Below are 23,680 nucleotides of genomic sequence, written 5' to 3'. Positions count from 1 at the left end.
AAAACCCAAACGAATACGAGGGACAAGGAGAACTGGGTATAGAAGAATGATCTAGGAGGTTGAAGTCTGTACATCAAATCAAGACAGGGATCGCTATGAAAGGCTATGAAGCCTTGGTTTCAATAGTTTCGACTCTGGCTTGAGGATCCCTGGTGGCGCAGTGGTTATGTGTTAGGCTGTGCTCTACAGGGCCAGCAGTTTGAAACTACCAGCCACTCCTTGGGAGAAAGACAGGGCTTCCAACTCTTGTTAACAGTTACCATCTCAGAAGCTCACAGGGCAATTCTATCCTGTCCTGTAAGGTTGCTATAAGTTGGCATTGACTCGATGGCAGTGAGTGCGTAAGCAAGCTCAGAATTGAGTAATTTTGGATAGTATTGCACACCACGAAATATTATTCTTTTAATCACTTTTAAAAATGTCTTCCTGTGCCTCCTTTCTCTTGACTGTACAGTTTATCTTCCATAATTGCTTCCCATTGCTGCTTTCATTGCCTCTTCCAGATTGAGAGTACATTGCCTTGAGCCCTTTGGAGAAATCCACTCACCTCATGGAATAGATTCCAGTTCATCGTGACCCTACAGGACAGAGGAGAACCGCCCCTTTATGGAAACAGAGAGCTGTGTGGTTAGCAGCCCCAAGCGTAAACACTACATCATTAGAGCCCCTTTCCAGTCCTCAAGGAATGCATATTTGCTCCTGAGAGACCATGCACAGTCTGCCTTCAAATAAACTGAGGATGGGTCACTAGCGCCAACCGCAACTTGTCACTGCCACCAAGTCCATTCAGAGTGTGGGTTTCCGAGGCAGGGAGCTTCCTCTTTCTCCCAAGGAATGACTGGTGGGTTCAAAATGCTGATCTTGTCGTCATCTGTCCAATGCTATGTCTGGCACCTGCGGCACATCACTGCCCTATGCTGTAGTGACTGCAGTCGGCCTGTGTGTCCCTGTGTGGGTCAGGGGATGTGTGCCCATCAACACAGGGGTTTGTGATTTTAGAAAAAGAGGACATAGTTGTTGGTGAGCTGACTATGGGTGGTGCATGGGGACCTCGCATGTGCCATAGGACAATGGCATACCATAGAGTTTGCAACGGCTGCTTTTTCAGAAGCAAATCATCGCCAGGCCTGGCATCTGAAGTGCCTTGGGGTAGACCTAAACCACCAACATTTTGGTCAGCAGCTGAGTGCATTAACCATGTGTGACAGCCAGGGATGCCGTGGGCAGCGGAGAAGCTCAGCTGGTCTGCTCTCATAGGCCAGCTAACATGGATATTGCTTCATATTTCCTTCAGTACCCATGTGTTCTTTTTGACCAAATGTTTCCACCGACAGGTCTTGTTCCCTTCTATTTATCTCACTGCCATCGAGTCGATGCCGACTCATAGCGACACCATAGAACATGGTAGAACTATCCCTGTGGGTTTCCCAGACTGTTAGTTACTCTTTATGGGGGTAGGAAGCCTAGCCTTTCACTTGATGAGCTGTTGGTGGTTTCAAACTGTCCTCAGGTAAAGGAGTCTCCTATGATTAAATGTATATTCCTGAGAAACTTAAAAAAATCTCCTTTGACACTATTCCCTAGTTCCATCATTGCGTTAGGTCAGTAATACAAGTACTGGTTAATTATAACCTGATGTCCCCAACTATGTACTTTGTGAACTGCATGTCCCTTATGCGGGCTGCAAACATGCTGACTTTATTTTTTCCCCTTCTTTCCTTCTTCTTTTTCCCCCTTGCTCTCACTTTCCTAAATAGTATATATCAATACTAAAAGTTGTCTGGGGGAAAAAAACTGGTATTGCAGCAGTACAAATGGTAGTTTGGAATTAGAGCTTTTTCTCTTTGGAGACTCTTGGTTATTATTGCATTCACTATCCTAAGCTACCTAAAGCTAATAAATTGAAGTGGTGTGTTTTTTTTTAAATTGTATTCAGTTATGAGAGTTGAATTGTACAAGTGTCCATTTGATGAGTTTTTGGATTCATTCAAATTTAGCAGGCTTTGGATTCCACGGTCAGGTCCACATTCATCATGAAAGTCTACTGGACCCAAAAGAGTTCAAATGAGCACAAGTCCATCAAAATGTCACTGCTTCACACCACACGAGCCTGCACAGAAGGTCTTAGCGCCAGTGCAGTGACCTTTTTCCAATACGGCTCTTCTAGTCATGGTTTTTGACACTCCCTCCAAAGGACTCTTCCTTGATGGGTCTGGGAAAGAAGCTGGCGGAAGCTGTTGACAGGATTATATGATTCTGCCCTGATTGATTTTTAACACAGTTGATTGTGATTTCCATTCTGCTGGGTATAGAACGAGCCATCTCGGAAGCAGGAAGGAGGGAATTTTACTACCAGAAAAAGAAACGTGACTATCAACCAGAAACCTCTTCTGCATACTGTAAACTAGATGCCATAAATAATATAATAAATAACAAATGATAATTGTAACGTCCAAAATGTTTTACTATATTTTCCCTTTTTCGTTTAATAAATTGGGTAATACGAGTGTAAAAAAAGAAAAGAAAAGAAAAAGAAACGTGAAAAGCTTGGAGTGGAGTACGAACTTTCTTGATCCAGAGACAGGTGTGACACCAGCGGAGGAGTAGAGGAGCAGCAGCAACAACAGAAGCAGAGAGCAGAGCTACATAGGCTGGGACACTTCATTGGGAGAACTCAGATTGCTAACCCACTGAACCAGAGCAGAGTGCCTTCACGCTAAAGCTAATGGGTGACTGACATTGATGTCACCGACTCTCTATGTGAAGATGGTAGAAATAGCACATGCTCTGCTATCAACGTAGCACAACCCAAAGGTAGCCTAGTGCCTTCGACGTAGTTCACTCATAGCTAATGATTGGAGGGAGTCTCGGTGTCCCACTGGTGAATGTGCTCCACTGTGAACCAAAAGGTCAGTAGTCTGAACCCACTGGCCTCTCTGCAGGAAGATGTGGTCGTCAGCTTCAGGAAAGAAGTTGTGCTACTCTGCCCCTGGAGTCACCCTGAGTCTGAATCGACTCGAAGGTGCCACATTTGGATTTTTTGTTTTCTTAGTATGCTGATGATTTCTTCGAGGCCAATAAAGAAAGGCCCACATCACGAAGAGGTAGAAGAAGCCAAGGGCAGAATGACAGAGTTGCTTCACAGGCTAGACAGTATAAAATGCCACTGAGCACATATTTTAAACTCGGCAGGGGTTAGAAACTGCCAGCATCTCACAGATCCTACATGGGTTGGGGTAGGCTCTTTCTTTTTTTCCCTCAGACTTTTACTTGTGAGACGTCATGGAGGCTGAGAGAAGACATCATTAACCTTGTGATGACTATCTGAAGAGCCATCCTCAGATATTGCGATATTAACAGTGAAAACCAAACCAAACCCAAGATCACCTCTGCACGAGTTCCTGTCCATTCCAGCAAAGGGTGTCGTTCTCGGCCACAGGGCTGTGGCTGCAGACGTAGCCGGGCAGAGCATTGTAGAAGCTGATGAAAGATTTCAACTTCTGAATTAGCTCCCTGGAAGAAAGGAAGAAACAAAAACATCTTCGTGTAAGAGGTAAGTGCGCCCAGTGTGAATAAAGTTTCATTTCCTTATCAGCATGACAGAAAGGCTCTGCCACGCTGAGTAGAGCAATAAATGACCTTTACAGACATTCTTGACTACAAGGCTACAAATTAGGTTGGTTGCTGTTTTTCTTTTTTTAATCAATAGACTGATATTAGAAAAGAGGAGCGCTGTTCCTATCAGGAAGAGGATTTAATTCTAATCTCCATTTTTGAACACTTTCTGCTGTTTTTCCTTTTTTTTTGGTTTAGCAGGCTTGTTAGCTCTGTACTCAGAGGTGCTGATTACAAGGCACAACTGAATGCTACATATCTTTTGGTTTCTGAGTGTAATTGAATGCATTGATTGTAATTTACAATGCTATTACCCTAGAGATAGCCCCTTTTCATAGAGGCTCCTGCTAATAATGGCTGCAGAGCAGAGAGGCACAGGGTGCCTAGCAGTAGCCATCTATGCAATTTGCCTGACAATAGAGGCAGAGGAACTCACCCCTGTGGGAAGATGATGGTTTCTTTGTTCTCTGTATATTGTAATGGGACAGCTGGATTGGGGGGCAGGTAGGAGGAAATTCTATCTTCTCATTTATTGCCTTTATTTTGTATGCTATGCTGTGTCCTGATAGCGTAATCATTAGGTGGGTGTGAACCCACACAGTGAATCTGGGCCATAAGTTCTCAAACTTTGCCCTGCCGCCTCCATTTCAGGAAAGGAAAAAAAAAAAAGACTTAGCACCTGCCTGGCAATTAAAACTGCTATCAAGTCAATTTCAACTCGTAGGAACTCTACAGGACAGGGTAGAACTGCCATTGTGGGTTTCTGAGACTGTAACTCTTTTGGAAGCACTATAGGACAGAATGTTGTAAGCCGCTTTTGCACGTTCCCCTGGATCTTTCCAGTAGCCCCTAGGGGGCAGTGTCGCCCATTTTGGGAATTAGGGCTCTAGAGGATCTGCTCCCCGCCTCCAGATTTGCAGTTTAGGAAACCCTCTGGGGCAGATCTACACTGTCACATGGGGTCACATGGCCCTGGCAGGACTTAATAGCAATCACATCATGACCAGCACACCTCTGCATATCTATATGCTTGTAAAAGAGAAAGAGAACTATATTACATATGCAAATGTATAAACATACATTTCTGGTGTGCTATCTTCATATACAGAAAGTGAAAAACCAAACACATTGCTGTGGAGTGAACTGTGACTCTCTAGGACAGAGTAGAATTAACCTTATTGGTTTCAGAGAGTGTAACTCTTTGTAGGGGTAGAAAGCCTCATCGTTCTCCCACACAGTGGGTAGTGGGACTGAACTGCTGATCTTGAGGTTAGCAGTCCAACATATAACCCACTACATCACTAGGGTCCACCTTTCCAGGAAAAAACACACATGCACATGGGCACACAAAATAAGACACAGCAGACAGGAGAGATGTGGATACGCTTATAAAAAGAAACGCTCTATTTCATCTATTTCATAGATGTCCAGTGGTTAAGCACCTAAACCTAGACCTTTCTGAAAGCCATGCTTCTGCTAGGAGGAAAACGAAAGTTTTCTGCACCTCCCAGTCTACCCCGGGTCTCTATTAAGGTCAGAGAATTTGTAAGCAGTGGAGTAATTATTCAGTACTGGCTACAGGCTGAGAATGGAAAAGGCAGAGGCTTGAATCTCATTAGGTCACAAGCAGAAACCCGGAGCCCAGAACTGGCCCCTAAAAGAGGAAGAAGGCTGGCAGAAGTAACTTTTTTTTGTTATTATTAAATGCTATTTTCCATTTTATTACCATAAGATGATTGACCTCGAATAATGGATTTTTTTAAAGACAAAAAAAAAAAAAGATATTACAGCACTCAACACACAACTTTCCAAAGGTTTCGGTCACAGCAAAACCCAAACCAAATTTAGGACAATGGAAAAAAAGAGGTCAAGAAAGGCTGTTAAGTTTAATTCAACTCAAGGTGAAGCCATGTGTTACAAAATAAAACTGCTCCATAGGCTTGTGTTGTTTATATAATCTTTATGGAGAAGAGCCCGGGTGGGGATGTTGAGTAAGTGTTGGCTGGGCAATTGTAAGGTCAGTAGTTCAAACCCAGCAGCTGCAGCAAAGGGTGAAAGATGAGGCTTTTTGCTAGTGTAAAGATTTATAGCCTCAGAAATCTTACATAGGATCACTAATGGGTCAGGATTGACTTGCTGGCAATGGGGGTAATCTTTATGCAAGCTGACTGCCAGGCCTTTCTTTGGCAGCATGAATGGGTAATTTGAATGGCCAACTGCTAGCGAGTATGTTGGGACATAATAACCAACGTGAATTTCAAATGTCAGGTGCTCCCCCCATGTGAAAACAGGTCAAATCTAAACTTATCTGAGTCACAGTTTACCTATGCGGAAAATGATGGTACCTATCTCATAAGGTTACTGTGCTGATTAAATGAGGTAGAGCATGTAAAGTGCTTAGCACAAAGTAACCCCCACCCCCAACACAATGTTCGCTATTACCAATTGTAATGGTTAAATGTCTGTGTCAACTTGGCTAGGTTATGCTTCTCAGTGGTTTTGGCAGATTTGGTGTGCTTCCATAATATAATGTAATCATCTTCCATGATGTGATCAGCCAGTCACCCTTGGGGTGTGGCCTGATTCCCTTATATAAATGGAAGTCCTGGTGAAGCTCATTCTCTTCACCCTGCACTCATATCAACTGACTTCTCGTCCTTGGGACACAAGCCTACAACAGCAATAGCAATAACAACAAAAACCAAACTCACTGTCCAGTCAATTCCAAATCATAATGATTCTTTTTTAGTTCAAAGTCTGTTTATTGACCTTTAGAAGTATTTTCCTGTCAGGCCTGGTGGGGTGCCATGCCCTAGCCCCAAAGTCTATTTTTGGCACTTCCTCAGGACTTCGTTGCTCTGCTCCCCTTGCTGTTCTGTTGCACTCCCTTAGTGTTTTGCCTCAGTGTGGTGGGGTCAGATTGGGTGCAATTCCCACACTGTGTCTCCAGTGTTGTCCCCCGTAGGGCTATGGGTCAGTGAGGGATATCATAGACATGTTATAAATCTTCATGGGAGCAGTCAGCCTCTTCTCCTTCCCTCAGAGCAGCTAGTTTGAGGCAACAATCTAGCCCGTAACACCACAGGGTTAGTTTTTAACCGTGCCAGGGCAGAAGCCACCTAGCCGGCAGGGCAGCAGTGTGGCCATTATCAGAGGTCCCCGCCCCCTAACACCCTCAGAGACTCGGCACAGAATGATCTTATTGGACAGAGTAGAACTGTCCTTTTGTGTTTCAAAGGCTGTAAATCTTTAGACAAGTAGACAACCTCATCTTTCTCCCACTTATATCCACTAGGTGTCCATTATATTCAATAAAAACAATAAACAGGCAAAGATGTACTCCTTCCCCTCCAAAAAGAAGTGCTAGAAAGAATGTGGGAAATTGGAATGCTCATGCATTGTTGGTAGGAATATAAACATGGTGCAGCTGCTGTGGAAAAGTCTGGCAGTTCTTAACTAGTTAAATATAAAACTGCCAAATGATCCAGCAATTCCACTCCTAATTATATACCCTAAAGAGCCAAAAATATGTTCACACAAAACTTATGCATATAAAACTATTTTTTAAAAAACAAAAAAGGTTGGATGACATGAAAGGACAAATATCATGTGAGACCACTATTATAAGGGTATGTGTGAATACATGCTCAGGGCAGTATTATTTATAATAGCCCCAATGTGGAGAGAACCCAAATATCCATCAACTGATGAATGACTAGCCATTCATTGGATGTGGTCTATTCTTCTATCCCTTTAATAAGTACTCTTCCATAACAAGAAATGAAGTCCTGCTAAACGCCACAACATGAGTCAAGATTACAAATAGTATGCTACCCGAAAGAAGCCAACCAGCCAAATTCATAGAGACATAAAGTAGATAAGTGGTTGCTTGGGGGGTTGGGATGAGGGTTTGGGGGTGATAGCTAAAAGGTAAAGGGTCTATTTCTGAGGGGATGAAAATGTTCTAAGGTTGATTGTGGTCATGGTTGCACAAATCCGAATATACCCCAAATAACAGCACCATACATGTTAAATGGGTGAATTCTGATATGCAAATGATTTCTGAATAAAGCTGTTATCCACCCCCGCTCCCCCAAAAAAAAGGTAGAGAAGAGGGTTGTCGACTGGTAGGAGGGTGCAGGGAGAGGGATGCTCCTGGGAACAATGGAAGGAGAAATCAGGAGAACAGGCAGAGAGCGGCCTGGGTCTTGGTTTGGCTGGGCTTTTGGTAGAACGGCAACTTCAGCAGTGGAAAAGCTGTAAGCAGTGGTTACAGTTCCTTACAATACAGACCTTTACAATAAGGTCTGTTGGGTTGCTTTCTTATTTACAGAGATTTTAGAAGCTACAGAAAGGTTGACCAAGAAAAAAACAACACATTCAGAGGCCATCGCTGTTAATCTTTGGGTTATTAATATTCTCTTCCAGACTTTTCTCTTGAGTAGAGTTTCATTTTATTTCCCTAAACCTGATTACTTCTTGATAAGGTGTGTTCCCCAAGTTCTTGTTGATTCTCAGTGTACATGACCCCCATCGGAAGCCGCCTAGAATCCAAAGTGGGATTGATTAGAAAAGCACCGCAGCATTCTAAATAAATGCCAGCACCCCAATGACCCCCAGGCTCAGTGGAAGGAGGGAACAAAGAGCAGGGCTCCAAGACAGCTAGCAAATTGACCAATGGCTCTGAGTCCCAAAGGCCACTTTGACAAGCCAGACCACTCCTTTTATGCACACCCTTCTGAGTATGGTGGGAAAAGAAACCTTCATTTCCCAAAGAATCACTAATTCTGGAAAATAAATTTAGACATACCAGGGTAGGAGAAACACCCTCTCCCCCCGCCCTACCACCACCTCTCTAAAGCGTTGGGGAGTTAATGGCAACAGGTGCTAATGTCCTCTGACACCACAGCCCAGCAAGCAGCAGAGTGTGACAGTAGTAGTTTCCCTCCTACCGGAGGGGATTGGACTTCTCCCATTTCTCTTCTCTTTGTCACTTCCTGTCACTCTTCTTTAAATGTCTTCAGTCATAGACATGAAGCCCATTTGATTTTGATTATTTAAATCAAGCTCTATGTCCCCTCCTGGCCCTTCCCCTCAATTAACATTTTAGAAGGAGGTGAGGTAAGCACTTCTATTTCTCTCTTTTAAGAAAGACACCTGAAATTAAATTAAATGACATGTTAAGTTCCCCGGTCTGACCAAGTTCAGATTTCTTTTTTTTGTGCTAGTACCCCATGATAGACCAAAAAGAACCCCCCCCCCGCCCCTGAAGTTAATAAATTGAAACTAGCTGATCTCTAGAAAAGGGAACTAACTGAATTATCTCTGGAAAAAAAGAAGCGCGAGAAGAAAAAGTTTGAACAATTAGCTGCCCAGAATGAGAAAAACAATTTGCTTGAAGAGAATTTACTTTAATTCCAATTCCACTGTATTCTGATACACGTGGGCCAAACATACCATCTCACATATAAATAGTGGAGCTCACGCTCTCACTTAGGACAAGCCTAGCCCTTGTTTACATCTGTCTGCTCCAGAACAAGAGTCTCTTCCTAGAGTTTTCTATTCAGTGTGTTCGATGTGGACTGACAGCACAGGCCTCTCTGCCAGCCCTGGCCATTTGAAATACAGAGGCAGGGTGCATGTGACCATCCTGAAGGATGTCATCAGCCTCTACTGGAGGGCCCTGGCTTTGGCAGGGAGGGCTGGGGGGATTGCCTTACTGCCTTAATATGATTTGCTTGGGCAGGCATCAAAGCAGCACTAATTGGAAACCACTGCATGTATAAATAGTCTTTCATCCCCTACTGCAGATCCTGAACTTTCCCCTTTTCTTATTAAGGTCCTTTTTTCTCATGTAAAGTCATGTGACCTCACAATTATTATTATTATTGAAAATGCAGAAACATCCAGAAATAAACTTTGGAATGGGGCCGAGCCACAACTAATTCTGTCTGAGAGCCTGTCACAACGCAACCCCAAACTACAACTTGCTACCAAAACCAACGAACCATTTCATGATTGACAAGGCATCAAGTAACTCTTGTTGACCTCAGGTGGTACCAGGTAGAAGTGGAATCCACAGGGGCTTCTTGGCGTGTAATCGTTCCAATCCACCAGGTGCTCCACTGGAGAAAGAGGAGTCTATCTGCTCCCCTAAAGATTTGCAGCCTTGGACACCCTGCGCAGGGGCACTACATGTCAGAACTGACTTGGTGACAAGAGATTTGGGTTGGAATCTTTACTGAAATCCCAAGCCTTTTTCCTGCAGAGCCACTGGCTAGATTTGAACCACCAACCTCTAGGTTAATAGTTGAGTGCCAACCGTTTGGGCAACCCAGGGAACCTTATGTTGTAGACAGATATGTTCAATCCTGTTGCGGCGTGCCATCAAGTCAATTTTCACCTCGTAGCAACCCTACTTGACAGAGTAGAATTGCACGCAGGCTTTGCTAGGTGGCAATCTCATTCTCTTTCTCTCATACTGCCCCCTTTGTGGGGAACATCCTCGTTCCCCACCATCGGTTGAACTTCTCCGTGTCCTTCAAATTCCAGGTGAAAAGTCGCAGGCTCCAGGATTGTCTTTCTTGATTTTTCAAGAAAGCTGCTACATTCTCCGTCTGTAATGTTGCTATCCTTTGTCCCCAGCTCTGAGTTGGAGGCTCTGATGTATGAAATGTATTGGCTTGTATGTCTGCCTACCCTCTTATTCATCATGATGTCCTCAGAGCTTAATGTGAATACAAGAAAGGGTGCAAGAAATAGAGGTCAATTTAGGGCAGAATAACTTGTATCAGGCCCCAAACACAATACTCAGGACATATATACCACATTGATTTGCTCAGAGGGTGGAAGGCACAAGACAGAGGAGCAGTCAGAGAGGAAGTTCTAGAAAACATGGATCTGGGAAAAGGGGATTTAGATCAACTTTAGTTCTTTTCTTTCTGTCAGTCAGTAGTGTCATCTGATCCAATGTCTCTTTAAAGGGGACAGGAAGGAAGAGAGGCCCATAATATTTGGGAGTTTTAAAAAGTTCCTGGGGAAATTCCATTTTCTACAAACTTTCAGAAGCCCCCCCCCCCCACTCCCAGACATAGATATCATTTTACAGGGCAGAGGGCTGAATGACTTCCTTACAGATTAGCAACTGGGCCATAATCTTGGGACAGGGATGTAGGATGGTCCATATAACTACCCTCGTAGACCTTGGGTTTGGAAATGAGAAAGCTACTGCTTGTGTATCCTACCAAATGTGACAGGGAGCATGCCGATACATAGGTAAATGGTGCCATATGGGAAGGGAGGAAGGAGGCATTTAAGGAGGGAACAGGATGGGGAGAGAGAGATGTTGGCATCTGAGCTGGGCAGAACATTCCAGAAAGGGTTGTGTGGCACTCAGGTCTAAGTGAACTGAATTCTTATTTGTGCATCTTGCTCTAGACTCCCTGATCTAAATCCGAGGCAGATGTGTTCAACAACCAAACTAAACTCTCTACCACAGATTCGATGCTCACTCACAGCGACCCTATACAGCAGGGTGTGAGTGTCCAATACGCATTCTTTAGGGGAGTAGAAAGGTCTGCTCCGTTTTTCTCCCTTGGAGCAGCTGGTGGTTTCAAACTGCGGACCTTGTGGACTGCAGTCCAACACATAACCACTATGCCACCAGATCTCCTCATAGATTCAATATTCATCCCTAAAAGGAACACAGAGCTCCATGCATAGACCGCCAGGAGTCTGAAATTTCTTTTCAGTTTCAAGAGGTAATCTCTTTAGATTAGTTGTATGTTGCAGACTACCCAGTTGGGGGCAGACAAAACAAACAGATGATTTTTGAATGCTAGCAAAGGAATCCTGCATCTCCTTACATGTTATTATTTTATGAAGGCAAAGGGCTTTTCAACTCCTGATCAGATCCAGATCACCTGCTCACACCCTCCAAAGACGGAATGCTTCATTAGGCCTCTTTCCAGTGGTCTTTTTGGTAACCACACGGAGAATGTTGTTTGGACATGGGTGGTAGGTGCTGGAGGCACATATTTTACTATACTGAGAAATACATAGCTGTACTAACACTCCTCAAATACTAGGACTGTACAAAGGCAACCCTCGGAATACCAATAGATGACGGGACAGTGCAGCCAGCAAGAGATCACCTAAATTCCTACTTCTCGCCTCTCCCCAATAGTCTTTTCCATCCCTATTTGGGGAAGCTGAGGGAAATCAGACATTCTGCTAGTGTTTTGTTTTTCTCTTCTACCAGAGAACTCAGAAAGATCAGCTCTATTTCAGACCCCACTGGTTCAACTTGCCTTTGAACATGAGATGTAATATTTCAACTCAAGCTCCCAACACCCGAAGAACTGAGGCTTGACTCCATCACTCACTCAGCTGTATAGATTTTGCCAAATATTCTAATTGTGCCTTTTTTTGGAGGGGAGATGAGGGTCTTTTGGGGTTAGCTACAAATTTAAATAAAAGTAAAGTGCCAAATTTGGGTACCCAGCCAAGAATCTATTTGTTGATCTCTTCACACCCTGAACTGTTAAGGTGAAAGGAGCAGGTCCCACAGAGCCCTTAGTAGAAGTCAGGGATGTAGAGGTCTAGGATCTTGCTAAATAGCCAAGTTATTTAAACAAATGTGGCTGGGTGGTGTGTTCACTGTGATTCTCTTGCAGAGTCATATGCCACCTCTCTGAACGGAGGTTCTCCATTCTCCTCAAGCGGTTTCTAGACTCTGAGCAGTCTATTGCTTTAGCATTTACAAAACTGCTTTGGCATTATGTTATTCAAATGTGTCATCCCATCGGACTGATCTTGTATTTTTAGTGCCCAACATATATTTTGGCTCATAATCAACAAAGCAAATCCACTGTCATGGAGTCAACCCCAACTCATAATGACCTTCATAGGGATTCCAAGGCATAAAATCTTTTTTAAAAATTTACTATTCATTGGGAGTCAACACATATATCGTACCATTCCATAGTTCCATCATGCCAAGCAGAACTGTACAATTGCTACCACAATCAGTTCCAAAACATTCTTTTTCTTCCTGGACTCCTTGACATCGTCTCCTTACACTCCATCACTACCACTGTACCCTGAAACCCTTATGCTACTTGCTGTCTGTATAGTATGCTGTAAATCTTTATGGCAGCAGACATCATCCGTTTTCTCCCCTCTAACACACAATAGATGGTTAATAAACTTCTGCAAACTTGAATAAAACCAGCCACATATGTGTATTATTTGCTTCAGCCAAATAGGCAAGGGGTTCCATGCATTAAAGATTAGTGACTCGTATTTAGGGGAGTTACTCAAGTGTTTCAGGTAGAGAGTGAAAACAATGAAAAATCATGAATAAAGAACAGGTCCGAACTAGAGAAAGTCTTGGTATATGGCATACTTTTCTCTTCCCAGAAAGGTAAGAGTGCCCCCAAAGAATTCCTGTTCTACAGGGAGGTGATTCTCAAGCATTCTAGTGTGAAGACCCCTGTGATGGTTTTAAAAATATGTACACAAGTTCTTTAATACTCTTCCCTTCAAAAAGCAAGGCCTAATTCCCATCCTTTGAGAGTCCCACCTTGATTGAAAAGAGTATGGCAGAAGTGATAACATGGCACTTCCAAGACAAGGTCATATTTAGTATTACAGTTTCCTCCTTGCATCTCTTGTCCTTCCTTGAGTCCCCCTTTCTGGGGAAGTTACTTGTAATGTCATAAGAACAGTCAAGCAAACACAGAAAGAGTTTTAAGTGGTAAGAAACTGGAGATTGTCCAACAACCAACACTAACTTGCTAAAAGTATAAATGAACCAACTGGGAAGTAGATCCTCCAGTCTCAGGCAAGCCTTCAGATGATTCCAGCCCAAACCATTAGCTTGGCCACAAATTCACTAGATACTCTGAGAACCACTGCTTAAGTCACTATCAAATTTCTTCCCGAAAGAAACTGTGAGACAATAAATAGTGGTTGTTTTAAATCACATTTTGGGTTGATGTTTTAAATGCATTAGACAACTAATGGAACCCTGGAGGCCCAGTGATTGAGAGCTTGGTTGGTAAGTGAAAGGCCAACAATTTGAATCCACTGGCCACTTACTGCATGGGAGTGTAGTGATGAGAGCCTCAGAAACTTCTGGAACAGTTCTACTCTGTCACATGAGGCCACTATGTGTGGGAATTGACTTAATAGCACCCATGAGGATAACTTGGAAGTAATACAACTCTGGATTTTTGCAGTTTTAGACATTAAAGCTAAGAAAAAAGTTTTAAATACGTATTTATTACTTCATTATTAAACAATACAGATACAATAGAGATTAACGTAAATGGCATTTTTTATTAAATACTTTTATTGAGGGCTCTCACATCTCTTATCACAATCTGTCCATCCATTGTGTCAAGCACATCTGTACATAAGCTGTCACCATCATGTTCAAAGCATTTCCTTTCTACTTGAGCCCTTAATATCAGCTCTTCATTTTGCCCCCTCCCTCAAATGTGAGAAGTGACATTGTTTTGCATTTTTGCAAAATACTTTCAACAGAAGACAGATTCTCCTATCTGTTACTGAGTTTAACTTGTTATAAAATTTTAAGTATGTTTAAGAAACAAAATCTGGTGTCACACAGGTGTCCTGCCAGAGTCTCTGGGGAACTCAGCATTGTCTGCCTCACTGTTAGTAATGGAGAAAGTTATGGAACTGTGAGACCAGATTTTAAGTAGAAAATGTTTCATTTAATCAAGTAAAGATTTGAATAGGTAAGTCCACTCTACCTTGCGTTGCTCTACTAGATATTTACATATGATATAAATGACCTGGATATAATGTTAACACAACATTTCTTTTCTTTCAACACGGACAGAATTTAACTGGCAAAAGACTCTACTCAGAAGAACATGTATTCAAAAACAGTAGCATGTATTTAGGAAACTTCACTCCATTGAGTGTTGACCTTAAAACATAATTGCTAATTGGGTGCTATAATCAGGAGGGGAAAACAAACAAACACAAACCCTCTCACCTTCTTCGGTTGAATAAGGTTTCCTCGTGTTCAACATGAGCAACTTTTAATACTTTCTTGTCAATGAACAGATCTTCAGGATAATAAGCAGATCTATATTGGCGTTGTTGAGTATGGGCACATAACTTGCCGATCTGGAAAGGGGGGGGGGCAATATAATTATACAATATTTTCATAAATAGTAGAAACAAAATCTGAAACATACTTCCATTTCTTCCCCTATTTCTTTTTCAAGAGCAGACTGAAGCTATTACTGAAGTTCTAAAAGGTGATACGCTTTTAAGGCAAGGAGCCATGAAACCTCCAGTGGAAATGAAGGCTACAGGAGAGGGGTGGGGAACGACACTCTGAGCACAGCCTATTGAGAGCTTTCCTAAGATGAAAGGTGCTTTTTTCTATAGCAAAGTGCACATGTGAGAGGACCCTCTACACCGGCTTCATGCAACAGACACCTTTCAATTGCACATTGGTATTACAGAGTATGAAGAATTTCACAAAAGGGAATTGCAAAGTTGAGGAAGAACTGGAGCAGGGCAATGAGGTGTGTATGGTGGAGTCTGTTCATAAAAGAGCAGTCTCCTATGCACCCAGCACTCCCTAGTCTTATGGCTTTTTTTGGTATGTCTCCATGAAGGGTATTCGTAAAAAAAGTCAATGCCGTTGTTCATTCATCTGACTTGCTTTTTTTAAATGTCCAAGGAAATGAATATAAGGCAGGTCAACTACCCAACAGCCAGTCATCAATTATGGATCACAGACCACCGAATTAACTCGGAATTTAGAGTATTAAAGAATGTGGGTACTTCTTTCCTCTCTCCTTCCCCCCCCCCCTTCCCCTCTTCCTTTTCTACCTCATTCATTCATTCAATCAATAATCTTTCTTGGAGGCTTCCCTCTGAAGTTTGTTTCTTTTATACTTATGCAGCAATAATGAAAAACAAAAGACATCAGATTTCTTGCTTAACTAATTTCTTCCATTGGAGTCTTTGTACATTTGCTTTACTTTTCTCATTTTCAGACCAAAGCCTAAATCAGTTTCCATATGAAACTCAAAAAACCTCATTCAATGCCCTCAAATGGATGCTCGCTCAAAGTGACCCTCTGTTCCCAAGCCTGTAATGGTTTATGGGAGTAGAAATCCCAGTTTTTCTCCCTTGGAACTGCCACGCTTACGTATCACAACCCAACATGTAACCACTGTGCCACCAAAGAAATATACAATTCAAAATTCTTATAGGCCTCCCTTGTGCTAGCCACTGTGCTAGATATTATGAGCCTAGTGTTACAGACGAGGAAATTGCAATTCAAGGGGGTTACATGACTTGGCATTGGATTCCGGACTTGAATCCACTTTTTTCTCTTTGCATCCATTTATCTGACTTTGAGCTTATGCCTCCCTAGAAAATGATACCGGATTTTCACTTGCTTACATTCTACATGGGGCTTTGGACTGGTTCCAAATGATTCAGTAATTGCTCTTGCAAACAAGGGCGATGAATGAATTATATAGCAGCCAAATCTGCTGACCTGTGGTATTTGTCCCCAAGTAGGAAACAAAGAGCTATGCTCTGATCCAAGATGGTGGGCAAGCACATTGCTTTGACTGTGTGTTGCTCTCCAGACTCCTGTCAACAATGTTGATTTCCAAAAGCCTTGCCACAGTGCTTCTACCTGCAAGGTTCAGGAGCCAGATCCAGGGGGTTGGATTACTGGAAACACTCCGAAGACCAACACACATTCAAAGCCATGGGGTCCATTGCCATCTTTGAGCAGAAACCTTCATCTTTTTCCCATGGAGTTGCTGATGGTTGTGAGCCACCAGCCCACTCATTAGCCACCCAACCCTGACCCCACTGTGCCACCGCGGTTCCTGACTGGTAATTAAGCTACGTAGAAATACATAGTTGGGGTAGTGGAAGTAGAGTCGCCAAGGATGCATGGAGGAGGCAGATGGCTGCTAACTCAACACATAAGTGTTGTTTCATTTGCATCGGGTTGAAAAGATTTTCATAGAAATACCAAAAACCAAACTCCCCGCCATCGATCAACTCTGGCTCACAGCAACCCTATGGGACAGGATAGAACTACCCCCTCTGGGTTTCCAAGACCACAACTCTTCATGGGAGTTGAAAGCCTTGTCTTTCTCCCGCAGAGCAGCTGATGGTTGCAAACTGATGACCTGAGGTTAGCCTCTAAACAAGTAACAACAACACCATCGGGCAAGAAACAACAACACCATCGGGCTATTGAATTAGACCCAAAAAAAACCCTAACGTCATCCCCGTTTATGAAAGATAGCAACAAGAGTTTGATATTCAAGCTAGCGTTTCTTAATGGTTTAGATTAAATGGGGAGGAAACAAAGGCAGGAGACACTTTAAAATAAACACTTTAAAATGTCCCATTTGGCTTTGGGATATATGGTGGCGAATGTTTGGGGGTATGCCATTTGATTTGGGCTAAAGCTAAGCTTCACAGGAGCCTCTAGGGGTGCCCTCAGTGGTGGCAGTCCGGTAGGAGGCTTCAGGCTCTGAGGCTGCCAGATTGGGGGGGGGGGGGGGGGGGGGGGGGGGGGGCGGGGGCGGCGGGGTTCAGTTCCGTTCACTCCAATGCATAGCCTGCAACTCCCAATACCTGAGTCAAGATTGCACATCATAAATGTGGGCTCAGAAACGTACACATTCATTCTGTGCTGAAATATAGGTGGCATTTTCTGAAACACAAACTTGATCTTTGCCCCACCCCACGCATAAATTTCTATGTATTATTCCACAAATATATATCTGTGAGAATTGATTTCTACCGGGCCCAAAGCATTCTTAGGCAGCACATTCAGGCGTACGGGATACAGTCTCTTGACCTATACTTGGTCCAGCTCCATAAGCGAAATCACATGCTTTCACACATCCTCCACTTCCACTTGCAAACTACAGCCGTGAAATCTCCCTCACCAGTGAAAGGCCACTTTCTGCATCAATGAATACTGGTCTGGCTGAAGCAAGACCCGAACGTTTTTTAAGTCCCCAGCCCCAGGGCTCAACCTTCTGGAAAGAAGTGCAACTGAGGCAAAAGTAGGGAGTTTAAGAACAAATGAGAGCCTAGCCTTCTGCTGGTGGGCCGCCAATATCTTTACTCCCCCATCTGCAATGCCCCATCTCTTAGTGGACAGGCTGTATTTTCTGCCACCATGAAGCAAATTCTTCCATTCAGAAAGCATGGGTCACAGGTCAGGCCCCACTCCCCACACCATTCACCCCCAAACTGTATGAGCTGAAGGTGAAGTTGACTTCCAGAGGAGATGCCCCAAAGAACATTGACGGAGGGGACTGCAGCATTCGCATAGAAGATGTCCTTTCAGCATCATACTTTCAGCTCTGCCAGGAGAGCTGGGTCTGAGTCTCCAACCACACTTGCTGAAGAAGCCAATCTCCCAAGTGGCCTTTTAGAAATCAGTACCTGGTCCAGGCCTTCCTAGCACTTAAATAAGAAGTGCGATCCAATTTCTTCTCAATTGTATCTAGTCAAGGATGCCACTATCTTTAAATTTGGTTAGTTGGAGTGAATTTATTGAATAGGCGAGTGTCTGTAGCAATAGGTTTGAAATAAAAAAGCACCTATCTGTTCACCTCCCTGAATCATGTTATCTTTAAGTGCCAGAGCCCATAGCCCCAAACCCAATGCCATCAAATTGATTCTCATTCAACATGACCATACACAGGGTTCCTGAGATTAGAAATTTTTATTGGCGCATACAGCCTCATCTTTATCCCAAGCGGCAGCTGATGGGTTTGAACCACTGACATTGTGGTTAGCTGCCTAATGCCTAACCTACAGTTATGAGTTGGGCTGTGATCCACAAGGTCTGAAGCTTGAAACCAACAGCTGTTGAGGGAGTAAGATGCAGCGATTTACTCCTGTAAAAAGTTACAGTCTTGGAAACCCACAGGGGCAGTTCCGCCCTGGTCTAGACGGTCACTATGAGTCAGAATTGACAGGATGGCAGTGAGTTGAGCACAAAATATTTAATCTGATGAAATTCATGCCTGCACCTCATAAATGGCCTATCAAGGAATACAGATATTCCATTGGTCAAATCATTTTATTCACTCTCAGGTCCCAAAGACAACTGGTTCTGGAACTGCTCCAGTGAAAGAAAACGTGAGAAATCTTTCCATCCATATGGCTGAGCAGAGAAAGAGAGCCTATATTGTAAAATTCTCCATAACACTAGTGCTTCACAACTGTAACATACCTTACTCCAGCCAAGTGTTTCATAAATAATTCCTATATCCATTCTCCATAGGGAGCCCTACAACATTCTTTGGAAGTATACAGAACAGGTACTGTTAAACTCATTTAGAGAAAAGGAAACTGACACCCACAAAGGCTGAAGGCCTTAAGTAAGGTCCTAATGCAAGCAGATGGCAAAAGTGGAGCTTGGTCTATCAGAGTCTAAAACCCACAGTTGTACTTTGTACTGTTTTGTTCCCCGCCACCTCATACTTTGGACTTCAGAGAGAGCAAAGACCCTTATTGGATGGGGCTCAGTGTTGGACCCTGTGAGCACACCGATGACAATTAAAGAATAGGGATGGTGATGGGAACTTCAAAGGGATATGACAAAGAAGGGAAAAGTTATTCCAAGATTATCAGAAAACTGGCATCTGATTTTCACTTGGGTTTCAGGTGGTAAAGGCAATAATGGAATGATTTAAATGTGGAGAAGAGATGGAAGTTGACAAGGATTTTGTCTTGCTTGGATCCACAATTCATGCTCATGGAAGCAGCAGTCAAGAGATCAAATGACATGTTCCATTGAGTAAATTTGATGTCCAAGACCTCTTTGTATAGTGTTGAAAAATAAAGATCTAACTTCGAGGACTAAGGTGCGCCTGACTCAAGCCATAGTATGTTCAGTCTCCACATATGCAAATGAAAGTTAACGAATGAATACGGAAGACTGAAGAAGAACTGATGCACTTGAAATATGGTGCTGGCGAAGAATATTGGAAATACCATGGATTGCTTAAAAGGGCAAATAAATCTGTCTTGGAGGAAGTATGGTCAGAATGCTCCTTAGAGTCAAGTATGGCAAGACTTCGTCTTACATACTTAGGACATGTCAGGAGAGACCAGTGCCTGGAGAAGGCCACCGTGCTCAGTAAAGTAGAGGGGCAGTGAAAAGAGGAAGGTCCTTGACAAGACAAGATGGATTGACACAGTGGCTGCAACAATGGGATCGAAAAGAATTGTAAGGATGGTGAGGGGCTGGACAGTGTTCCCCTCTGTTGTATATGAGGTCTATGTGTATCAGAACTGACTCAACAGCACCTAAAAATAGCAACAGTGCTGCAAGTTAAGCCCACCTTGCTTACTTTACGGAAGCTGACTGCCACATCTTTCTCCTGTGGTAGGTTTAAGCCACTGGTTTCTTGGTTGATAGCTGAACATTCAACCACTACACAATCATCTTCTCCTAACGATTAACCACTGTGCCATAATCTTCCCATAAAGATTCCAGCCTAGGAAACCTGATAGAGCCACTGCACCCTGTTATAGAGTGTCACTAGGAGTCAGAATCAACGCCATGGCACCCAGGCACAACACACTTCTATATGAAAGTACAGCTGTGCATCTGTGACTCTCTTCTCTTAACTAGCCCTAACAGACTTCTCTATTCTCCTCTCAATTGAAAATGCCAATAACTAAAGTGCTTTGCACATTCTTTCTGATGAACTATAAAGGGAGTGTATTACATAATTTTAAGTCAACTTGGAGTTATATATAAGTGTAAGTGTGGTATCCGAGCTGTCAATTAGGTGGTGCGGTTCCCATAAGGAGGGAACCTCCCCTCCCCTCACAGTCTTGACTTTCGAGCTTGCTGGACACCCAGAGAACATCTGGACTAGTATCAGACTTATAGACTAGAGCTGGACTGGGCTGGGATGTTTTATGGAAATATAATTACTTCTGAATATAAAGTTCTTTCTTACACATATGTGACAGTCACTGAATTTGTTTTGTGTCTCTAGTCAACCCAGCCTAACAGTGTGTGTGGGTGTGTATGCATATTTAAGTGTATATGTTTTAACTTAGTGAGCGAGGAGTGTGGAGAAAAGGGGGGTGGGGAAAAAGGGAGAAAGACTAACAGAAAAAGAAAGGTCCCCAGTCATGAGAGAGCTACTGCCTGAAGCACCACACTTCCCACATCTGTTTGAGAGAGCTTCTAAGGGGCAAGATGGCAGCCAGATTGGATTGTATGAGAGGGCTTCAAAAAGTTCCTAGAAATTTTCTATTGCCTTTTAATTCTATTTTTCCATAAGGTTTTGAAGCCCTTTGTACTCAGGGGCCAGCACAAGGCTTCCTCTCTCAAGGGCAACATCTGACTGGAGGGCTTTTTCTGCTTTGTTTCATTATAGAATAATGTTGTTGCTAAAACTCGGCTGGTTGTGGCAGTCCCAAAACGTGCCTTTCTGAGAACTGTGGCTAAATACTTGATATAAATTTAGTCTTTGACCATCAATGGATTCATCAGAATGTGGACGCTTAAACACAGAGCACTCCCTTTCGGGTTATGCAATTTAAATATCCACTCTGATTCCTTGGGACATTTTGGGGTGGTCTTGGCTGTGGCATTTGTTTTGGGTGCCGTGGGACTGGAGGCAGAGTGCGATGGGACTCCAAAGGTTTCCAGTTAAAATAAAACAGTGAGCCTCAATAAATTGTGAGGTGTCTATTATTACACCGTTGGACAACTTCTTTTAATTAAATCCTAAAAGTTTTAAAACAAAATATACATGGAAATTATGTGATATATAACATAAACTTTTTCATAGTAACCATGCACATTTAACAGTGCTACAGGTATAATAAAAATGCTAATATATGTTAATGTTTAGTCAGTGGTTAATGTTTTGTCTTGTTAATTTCCCCAGGGCTTTTATTACTGATTTAAATCTGCCACACTACTCAACTGATTGCGTGGCTTTCCACAAACTGCATGGAAGTAGCTCAAATGAATACTGATTAAGAGAGATGAACAAACATTTGGCTGGGCACACTATTCTTATTATAGGCTTGTAATCATTACATACATTTTCTTTGAATGAGAAGGGCACGGCAGGCATTTTCCAGTCACTTTTCCCTACAGAAAATATGCATATGAGCATGAAATTAATTTATAACCTTGTACAGCAGGAAGCACATCGGTATTAATTAACCATTGATTGAACTGGATAGAGAGCACAGAGGATAATGAACAGGCCTGGTGACATTGTAAGCATTTTGTGTGTGTGTCTGCACAGACGCTTTGCTGAGACTCACCCTAGAATGGGTTAGGAGTCAAATTATTTGAAAGTTTCCTGTGCCGTTGTTTGAAGATCCCATAAAAGTTAATGTAAACTAGATTCCTAAAACAATATTAAATGGACTGATGTCCTGCAGATGAGTGTAGTGCAATGTTGAGCAACCTATCGGACAGAGTGGAAGCTCCCTGGAGAGTTGAATTACAACACTGTGTTATTGTGAAAAGAATACACAGGTGGAAGTCAGGAGATCTGGCTGCCAGTTCCAGCTGTAAGAGGGTGCTCTTACCGTTTCAAAAATTCTAGATGAATCTTTTCATTTCCTTGAAACAGAACTTCCTCATCTGCAAAACGGAGATGAGAATAATGCCTGCCCTACCTGGAGATAGCATGAGGATCAGGTAAAAGGATGGATGAGAGTGGAACGTTTGCCACATTCAGAATTCTGTAAGGGGCACTGCTGGCCTCCAAGGCCGACTTTGGGTGGCTCACCTGGGCAGGGCCATAGCTAACGATATGCAAAAGAATTTAACGAAACTAGTATCTCACTCTGAAAGGAGACCACACAGACTTTGCCTGTATGGCGGGGGCATCACACAATCTGCGCTGCTCTGCTCTAGGATACCTGACTATCCCCTTCTGTTCCCTGAAGCCCCTATTACTGGTAGGTGATATGTGATCTTCAAGGGAGCCCTGGTGGTATAGTGGTCATGTGTTGGGCTGCTAACTGCAAGCTCAGCGGTTTGAAACCACCAGCTGTTCTGAGGGATAAAGATGCGGTTTTCTACTCCCATAAAAGGTTACAGTTTCAGAAACTTACAGGGGGCAGTTCGACCCTGTCCTATCGAGTTACTATAAGTTGAAATAGACTTGATACCAGTGAAGGGTTGTGTGTCTCTAATCTGCACACTGTGATCTGTGGGGCAGTCATTTTACAGCTGTCTGCATTACAAATCCTTTCTCAGCCCCCAGAAGCCCACTGTATGACCACTTAATCATATATGACCAATATCATAGAGGTTAAGAGATAACTTTATGTTGTCAATAAAATCAAAGCTGAATCCAAACTTGGGTCTACATGAAAACAAAGAAGTGCATTCACTTTGCAGTCACGTTTTGCAAAAAATCTTTTATGAGAAGTTTTCATAATTTATCTGTGCCCGCTAATGTAGTTTGACATTTTATTATAAAAGAAAATTAATTTGCTTCATACTTTTCTCACTTGCCCCTCCCATCGCTGCACCATATAAAAGATGTTAAAATGGTGCGACGCTGATTATATAAGAGAGCTCTCAGATTCATGAAAGGGAGCTTCTCTTTGATAGATCACAAATGTAATTAAGAACAAAAATGTGGCACAATCTCTTTCTCTCTTGGTTTTAGCAAACAAAAAACTCCAAACACATTGCCATTGAGTGAATTTTGAGTCATCTGGGGGCTTTATATAGGGTTTCCGAGGCTGCAGAGCTTTAAAAAAATAATCTCATCTTTCTTCTTATGAAGAACTAGGGGGTTTCAACTGCTGACCTTGAGGTTAGTAGCCCAATGCCTAATCCACACTACCACTAGGACTCCTTGATAGGTATTAATAATTAATCTTATTAATGCTTGATGCAACAGAACATATAGGAATAACATTATGGTGCCAGCTCAATTGTAGAGTCCTTTGGAAATCAATCATTCAGAATGAAATAAAAGGATTGAATATTTGAACAATGGTGTTATGAGTCAAAATT

The 23,680-nt window shown here is 42.8% G+C and overlaps 1 protein-coding gene across 1 annotated transcript in view; it reads right to left on the bottom strand.

Moving 5' to 3' along the window:
- Positions 1 to 23,680, bottom strand: part of GPC3 (glypican 3) — a 460,111-nt gene that overhangs the window by 142,831 nt on the left and 293,600 nt on the right. Inside the window, exons 4-5 of the mRNA XM_004715367.3 lie at positions 14,642 to 14,775; positions 3,388 to 3,513 (exon numbers count right to left, since the gene is read on the bottom strand). Of these exons, the coding sequence (XP_004715424.1) occupies positions 3,388 to 3,513; positions 14,642 to 14,775 (260 nt within the window). The remainder of the gene's footprint in view (positions 1 to 3,387; positions 3,514 to 14,641; positions 14,776 to 23,680) is intronic.

Source organism: Echinops telfairi, unplaced genomic scaffold (genome assembly GCF_000313985.2).
Source record: "Echinops telfairi isolate 266 unplaced genomic scaffold, ASM31398v2 ScPeMD7_20;HRSCAF=75, whole genome shotgun sequence".
NCBI classification, from domain to species: Eukaryota; Metazoa; Chordata; class Mammalia; order Afrosoricida; family Tenrecidae; genus Echinops; species Echinops telfairi.
Note: the sequence above shows the minus strand (reverse complement) of the source record. Positions and strands in the feature narration are given on the sequence as shown.